We start from the raw sequence: 8,388 nt of genomic DNA, 5'->3' as shown, positions 1-8,388 counted from the left end.
TTTATTTTGTCTTGGGTTAATTCGTTTGTTTTATTCTTATATTTGTAAGTGCATATATGCGTTTTGTTAATCTTATATTGCAATACGAATTTTTATAATATTTATAAATTTTAACCCTAATTTATTTGTTTTTATTATATTTATTAAACAAATTAATTTTAACCATGCATGTGCTTGGTTTAAGATTGGATGAAAAAAATAATTAAAATGGATTTAAAATTAAAAAAAAAAAGATAGAAATAAGTCAAACGGTTCTGAGGACTGGAGGACCTGTTCAAGAGGCAGTTGTTGCCTCTGTGATGTCTGTGGTGACTGATGAAGGCTGTCAAAGGAGGAAACATTTTGTCAAAGTGGAATGGCCCGTTGCAGAAGGGATAGTATTGGGGAAAACTGTTTTTATAGACAATGTTTTACCTAGATTGCCAAAAGTCCAAGAGAGAGTCACTGAGGCGAACAGCGAACATGAAGATAAAGGTTCTAATAATAAGATATGTACTATCTGTGGGCTATCTTTTAAGGGCCATAGAGGACTTGGAACCCATATTGCAAAAAAACATCCGAGGGAGGCTAACAACAGGAAACAGAGGATTAGTTAAAAATGAAATAGGCCATAAGAAAGGAGAGGGTGAAATATCTCAAATAAAAGAGGGCATTGCTAAATGTTCTGCTATTTTAAAGAACCTTTTAGCCCAAAATGAAATGAATATTGCGGATTTTGATGAGGCCGTAAGTATGTTCCTTGGGTTTCTAAAGACTTTCAATGCGGAACTACTAGGCCCCCAGCATCCTGCCGTCAAATTTTACAAAATAAAACTAGCAAGGCAGACAAGAGTGCTGGAAAAGTATCAAATCCGCAGAAGGCCAGTAAAGCAGACCGAAGCCGTCGGCAAGATCAACATCAATATGATGTAGTGATATCTCAGTGGAGGGCATGCATAAAGGACATTTTATTTGTACATTATTTTATATACCCATATAATTTTATTTTTATTACTTCTATATATATTATTACTTTTTATATTTATTGATCTTATCATTGGTATCTTTCTATAATTATTACTTTTAGCCATGTGCATGTTTTAGAATGCTTTTTTGAATTTTAATAGATTATAATTGTGGACAACCATGTTGAGTTTTTATGTATGTATATTTTTTATTATATTTGAAATGTTTATATAATTTTTATGCTTTTGACTATAATCCTGTTTTATGTTTGACGGAAAAAAGAGAGAAAGTTCTAAAACTAAAATAATGGGAAAATTAAACATTAATATTAAGAACAATAAAAAGCTAGAAGGAAAAAATTGAAATATGTAAGGGAAAAAATAATAAATGAAAAAAACAAAAACATCTTGTATGATTTTAGCACATAATTAAAACAAAATTATAATGTGACTATTTATATTGTTTTGTACTCTGACTATTTAGATTAATATGTATTAAACAAATTGATCTTTACTAATGTTAAGTACGCTATGTACGAAGCAACCCAATGAACTTGGGCAGCACAACATTTTTAATAAAGTCTCTCTCTCTCTCTCCCCTCCCTCCCTTCACACAGTACTTTCCAATAAACTTAGCTTTAATTTGTTAAACAATGTGAAATTTTAATTTATGAGCATTTTCTCTGGACAGATTACAGCTGAATGAAGATGTCTTTAAACTAATCTAAGAAATTAATTTAAACATGGATACCAGATTTGCTTCGAACAGCCCTGATGAAGCTGAAACGTTGGCACTATTAAATAAGTTATTTCAACTTATTTGTGTTATATTCTGACCGCATTCCCAACCATCTTCTCACATAATTTAAGAAACAAATTTAGTCAAGGATTTATTCCCTCCTCATTTCAGATGTAAGCAAGTATTGAAGGTATATTAAATATTTTAAAATTCTTCCAACTACAAACACAAATAAAGCCATATACACACAGAGAGGTACTTAAACTCATTCCTGTCGAGGTTCCACACACTGACCAACTCAAAACTGATGAAAATCAATAATTTACGTAATAGAAGAAAGGACATTTTATTAAAGACTACTGTGAATGATTGCAGTATGATCACAGCCATGGATAGATTTGCTTTATTTTTGTTACAGAAGAAAAAAATAATAAAATTTTGGGCTCATCCATACATTGAAATTTCAACAACTTATTCATTGCTTGCAAAAAAGAAAGTTATAAATTCTGAATACAAAATGTCTTCTGTTTCTTTCATAAATAAAAAAAAAGTCATAGTTTGAAGTTGTATAAAACAATATTTTTCTAATTAACAACTTATTTGATATTATTTTGTTGGTTGTTAATTTTTAAATTAAATTATCAGAAATTAATTTATTTAATATGTAGTCAAAATAGATTGTATGATAATTCAGTAAATTGGTTAGTTATTGGATTTAGTAAACAGTTTCTTCAGATTAGCTCTGTGCGTATATACCAAACTTTCTGTTTGTTGAAATATTATTATTTAAATGTTTTGTGACAATAGCAGCCCGAATCCTTATAACTAGAACCACTCACCTCCAGTGCCACTTCAATGTTTATTTATATTTTCATCTATAGCCACTATAGCAATTGTAGTAACGATTAGTGGTAAAAATCCAATACAGAAATAATACTCCTTTAAGTCTAAATATTTGAGGTTAGGGATGTTTTAATATTAATGATAAAACAAAAAATTAAAATATAGCATTTATTAAAAACTATTGGTTATAAATTATGGAGGAGGGGAGTAGAGTAGTTAACAAAAATCCAGATTATAGAGGTGGGAATTGAAACAACTTTATAATTTGTGTAAATTGTTGGTTCGTTTCACCACATCTCCATTCCCTTCCTTCTTTCTCTCCCTTCAGAAAAAAAAAATTATATAATAATAACATTTTTGATAATTATAGGCTTAAATTTATTAAATACATTTTATTTTAAATTATTGCCAGGAAAATTTACCAAGTCAAAAAATAATAAAACAATTCATTTATATACAATCACAAGATAAATATTAAGACCAATGTCTTTACAATCACCCACAGGAGGCGAAACATAACATTTACTAACTAAATGGTCCGTTTTCCTGGAAGATGTAGTACATAAAGAAGAACAAATATTTCCAATTAATTTAGAATTCCAGAAAAATGTTACTATAATACAGTTAATAATCATTACAGTCTTTTAAGATGAATCAGTAATTCATTGGTAAAACTAAACTTTCCTAAAGATTATATTTTTAAAGCTGTTCATAATTTACAAGAGGTATATCACAAGATGAGTACAGATTATTCTTAAACTGGAGGTGGTACCAAAGGAGACAAAACAACACCAGTTTCCAAATTCTTCAGCAGCTGAGCTAACCAATGCTTAGTTGATTTATCCTCCTGAAGGCAAGATGAGAAGGTGGAATCTCTCAATTGATCAGGAAGGCATTGCCTAAGAGCCTCTCTAGCCCTATAATAACATGTAATTGGAAGATGTTACTAAATTTATCAAAGCTAACAAACCAATAATTTCAATCAATTAAAAATTTACAATCACCAACTTCTAATTCTTACCTTGGATTGTCTGAAAGACGAAGGTAGCAACGAACGACATGCTTCAACAACCTGGCAGAGGGATCTTTGACCAAAGATAAGACCATTTTACCCTAGTAATATTGACAAACGAATTAAAAAATACAAAATTATCAGATTAATTTTTATAAAATGACACAATAGAAAAAACTGTAATCACAAACTTTTTTTAAAATAAGAATAAGTAATTTATTTATATCACATTATTAGTATTCTCCTTAGAATACAGTGAATGGAATGACAAATTGCATCTTCATGCTTTACTATCATAATTCCCTTTCTTGTACATTCATGAATAGGAACTAAGAAAATTCTTTAAATTTGACAAAACAACTGGGTGTCTTTCATTCGAAATTTGTAACTCTCTACATCTCTTTTTCTCTCTTCCCGAAAAATTAATTTCCCCCTCTCTCCCCCATTTGGAATACTGTAGTATTAGGACTATCAAAGTTCAACTCAGTAAGGTTATATTGTTCTTTATTTTAATACCTATTACACCCGCATTAGCCAACTTTGTATCCTAAAATTACTTTTGAAATTAGAAGATATAAAAACATTTTTTTTTTTGTAATAAATATCTACACATACAGAAGTAAATGTCATGAAACTCATATATCAAGTTATATCAATTATTAATTATAGATATTAACAAAACAAAACATACCAAAATCATTGCAACATGAGAAAATCTATCGTAAGTATGACAAATGTATGATAGGCCTGAATCATCAAGTAAGATTTTTTGTAATATAAATGTTGCTACGGTTTTGGATAACTCTGATCCTGATTCCATGATGCGCAAGCAAAGTGGTATAATTTCAGTTGTCAGGAGGAAAGTAATAACTTCCTGTTCATCAGTCTGTAATAGATACAAAAAATAAGTAATGATTGAACAAAAATATTAAAAATTTAAATACTCATATGGGTAGAACACTGAATGACAAATCTATGTCTCTGGAGAATAAATGGTCAAGTCGAAAATTACCAACATTTTAAGATATCAGTTTCAAATTTCAGTTAAAATGAGAATAGACAGAAATCATTCATCATTTCCACACAAAGTACAAGTCAACTTAAAATGCAGGGGTAGACCAAACTTATTTTATAATTAATTTGAGTTAACATTTATTCCCAAAGCTGTACATATACTTGCAATTTCTGTTGCTTTCATTATTTTTTATACTTAAAGGATAAACTTTCTAAATTCCTCATATAATAAGAGAGTAGCCTAAAAACAAGATCAGAGAAATAGAAACTTTTATGTATAAATATTTTTATTTATTCTTTCTACCTTGCTAGTAAGCTTAAAACAATTCTTTCCATTCCGAATTTCTTACTAATATACTGATAGAAATTAAGTAGTATTTTTACTAATATACTGATAGAAATTAAGTAGTATTTTTACTAATATACTGATAGAATAAGAATAACTATAAAATTAGATAATTAAGATACAACGAATGTATTAACTGTATTGATATAATTATTTGAAATATTTTCTTACTTTAACCAGGGCACCAATAACTCCCAATGATGTAAGTCTTAGGTATTCAAAGGGCCTTGTTTTTGAAACTGTATGTAGGAAAGGGTACAGAAACAAAGGAATATGTGCTTGTAAAAAGGCACTTCTCGTATCCGGATGTGAAGCAACACACTGGAGTAGAGCAAGTGCATTGCAAACTCTGTTAGATTGATGAGCAGTCAGAGTTGCTGGGTTAATAACTGGATAGATGTTAATAATTTCCTGTAGAAGAGCAACTGTTGTTCCAAATGAATGCCATAGCATAGGAGCTAAATCAGGAACCACTTCCCTCTTTTTACTGCAAAACAAAAATCAGATGTTTAAGGACATTGTCATTGATAATCAAAGAGACTAATTTCAATTAAGACTTCAATAATAATATAATAAGGTACTACTGCACAAAACAAGCTCCAGAGGTAGGAACTTCATAAATTCAAAATTCCTACTTGTACTATTATTTCTTTAATTAAAAACGAGCTGCTGACTTCTACCCACAATGCTCACACATAGGGGGTAAACTACCCCTACTCCCTAGGATCCTTCTCAGTTCTGACATGCATCATTATGTATGAATGAGTTTTGAAGTTCCCATTGCTGTAGCTCGTTTTTTATAATCATTTCACAAATAATGCTCACCCTATTTTTAATTTTTAAACCAAAATAGAGCTTTTTTTTTTTAATCTTGACCTAAATACATAGCACTGCTAGGCTATAATAATGGAACATCAGAAAAAAAGTTTGTTTTATATTTGATTTTTGAACTGCTCTATAGATTTCTAATTGTAGATTGTAGTTTGAAATAACTTTGTGACAATCCAACAACCTTTGGGTCAGTCCATAAGAGAAACCTAGTTTACAGTATTAACTTTGGAATACATCTAATTCTGAATACAATCAAAACTTTAATTTTTTTTCATGTCAAGTGTAGGGAACATTATATAAGCAAATCAGTGATATCTCATAACAAAGCTAGTAATTACTTCACCATACTAAATAAAAAATAGTTACAACAAAAAGAAAATAAATGAGAATAAGTAGAAATGTTAATTAAAGGTACTGCTAATGAGGAAATAGAAGCCTAACTTAAGAACAGTTAATTTTTTTAAATCACACATACCTTAATTGTAGGAGAGCATTCTCTCTTGTAGCTGAATTGGAAAGTTCAGAAACCCACTGATAAATACTTTCTCGATCTACATTTTGAGGCTGTAGAGGTGGGCTCGGCTGGGCACACATTATCGGCTGTAATCAAACCAACTCCATAAGAATAACAAAATTAATGCAAGGTAGTCTAGAATATAAAACATACACAGTGATATTTTCATTATGTTAAGTTGCTCACCATTATTATAATAGGATTTACTCCAACAGGTCGTCACATTTGGTCTAAACTAAAATGATAAAATAGCTAATCATAACAGAAGGTTTTGCATGAAGGTACTGTAAACCTCACAAGCCGGTGCCTCTTATATTGTCAATTGAGTTCCAATTAGTGCTCCCGATTTCACAAGATGACCAGTCCATAAAATAATTTACAATACCCGTTTTTCTAGAGAAATCCCGGTCCATGCTCCAATCCTCTTTTTAGGGAAATACGGGACATCATTAAGAAGAAAGTAATGAGATGTCATAGTTCCAAAAATTTGAAAATAATTTCTTATAAATGCTATTTAGAGAGATAAACTTTCCAAAAATGTTCAACAAAACGGCAAATTTCAGGGAATACTTCCAAACCTATAATAAATTTCAAAATCCAGACGAAATTGTTGGAAAATTTTAGATTTTGTCCCTCCCCCAATGCGTTGTTGCAGAAATTCCACTACGGGGAATCTATTTCGTCGAATGAAATTCAAGTATTTGGCAATCGTTTCGGTTTAATGCATTTGTTTTTAAATTAATAAATACCAGCTTTTAAACTTGCGGTTAAAGTAAGTGAAATTGAGCAGAGATTTTATGGTGACAGTGATAGTGATATGAATAACTACCGCATTCACGAACATCAATGAATTGCATATGTTGTCGTACTATTAGAACTTTCTTGATAACTGTGACCTATCTGTGAATACAAGATGAACATGCATGACAGATATCTGTCACGTGGAACCTCTGCTTTACATTAATTTGAGATGGAAACTCAAAGATTGAATAGTGTAATAAGTAACCCAGGAAATAAAAAATTTGAACAAATTTATATTTTTATAACAGTATTGTCCTTCAGACTTAAGCGCCTTATACATTATATTATATATTTTAATATCATTGTTCGTCGGTTCTGAAAATTGACGTGCGAGACAGCCAACAAGATCTTTTCTTGTTCCTTTGTTTTATATTTAAAAAATGTATTTAACCTGGTTCATCATTGGGACATACTAATGCGGTGACATATCCCTACTCTCCTACTAAGCAAAAATTACACTAAGCAGTGGGGAATTAATATAAAGAGTTTCTAATTTGTATTAAATGTTATTTCCAATAATTTGGTATATCTATAATTAAAATCCATTAATGAGGTGAAGATAGTTGACCGTAGAGTACTGATTGGTGAAGATGGTCGGGGGGCGGGGTGCGGTCAGCAAAGAAACATAAATAAAGAAAGAAATGAGAAGAAGATGGTTGGGGGTGCGGTCAATGAAAAACACAAATAAGTTAATCATACTTATTTGTGTTTTTCATTGACCGCAGCCCCAACCATCTTCTTCTCATCCACGGTCAACTATCTCTCATAATAATTAAAGAAAGAAATATTTATTAATGCCATAAATAAATATTTTTTTGTTTATTTATGTTTTCTTTACTAACCGCACTCCATAATTATTCTTTATACATTTGAATACCTGGCGGGAAGAATGATGGAATAACGTTTTTTAGACTTTTTTCCTGAAAAAAAATCCCATTTGTTCTGTCTAGAAATTTATCCCCACCAATTTCAGATGTCAGACTTCGGTAGCGTGCCTCTAACGAAGTTTGTTAAACCAAACCTAACGGGAAAAAGATCTATTGATCGTCATTCTTTCGAAAAAAATAAATGTGAAAAATGTAACATACAATTTTTTTCTTACCAGGCATTTATTGATTAAATTATAAAAAAACAAAACCTTCAAACCTTCCCAATTTAGTCTCTTGCATGATGTACACATTTTTACCATCCACTTGAAAGGTTTGATATTTCATGTCCATAAATAGTTTAAGGACGAGCTATCAGTAAAGTAATACTCGACTTCATTACTTTCGAATCGTTCACTCCAAGGTTAGTTACCAAAATATGATATAGAGTAACGTCTGGATTATAAGGAGGAAGTTC

The 8,388-nt window shown here is 30.4% G+C and overlaps 1 protein-coding gene across 2 annotated transcripts; it reads right to left on the bottom strand.

Annotated features, from left to right (window-relative positions):
• Positions 1-3,205: 3,205 nt before the first annotated feature.
• On the bottom strand, positions 3,206-6,571 carry Rcd-1 (Required for cell differentiation 1). 2 transcript variants are annotated; one of them, XM_014425767.3, is made up of 6 exons: positions 6,430-6,571; positions 6,205-6,329; positions 5,070-5,385; positions 4,230-4,424; positions 3,548-3,639; positions 3,206-3,443 (listed from the first exon to the last, which is right to left on the bottom strand). In XM_014425767.3, exons 1-6 carry the CDS (start codon positions 6,430-6,432, stop codon positions 3,281-3,283), a joined length of 894 nt encoding a protein of 297 aa, XP_014281253.1. In that variant the 5' UTR covers positions 6,433-6,571; the 3' UTR covers positions 3,206-3,280. The 2 variants fall into 2 exon arrangements, with proteins under 2 accessions (XP_014281253.1, XP_014281254.1); XM_014425768.3 differs by having other exon boundaries at positions 6,205-6,344; positions 6,430-6,551.
• Between the last annotated feature and the right edge of the window lie 1,817 nt (positions 6,572-8,388).

The sequence above is a fragment of the Halyomorpha halys genome, unplaced genomic scaffold (genome assembly GCF_000696795.3).
Source record: "Halyomorpha halys isolate HHAL.00 unplaced genomic scaffold, Hhal_1.1 Scaffold533.1, whole genome shotgun sequence".
In the NCBI taxonomy this organism is placed as follows: Eukaryota; Metazoa; Arthropoda; class Insecta; order Hemiptera; family Pentatomidae; genus Halyomorpha; species Halyomorpha halys.
Note: the sequence above shows the minus strand (reverse complement) of the source record. Positions and strands in the feature narration are given on the sequence as shown.

Excerpts from the sequence above, each read along its gene's own strand:
- Rcd-1 (XM_014425767.3), bottom strand. Across the intron at positions 4,425-5,069 it reads TTATTGGTGCCCTGGTTAAA|ACTGATGAACAGGAAGTTAT; the intron begins GTAAGAAAATAT and ends TATCTATTACAG. Across the intron at positions 3,444-3,547 it reads CGTCTTTCAGACAATCCAAG|GGCTAGAGAGGCTCTTAGGC; the intron begins GTAAGAATTAGA and ends ATGTTATTATAG.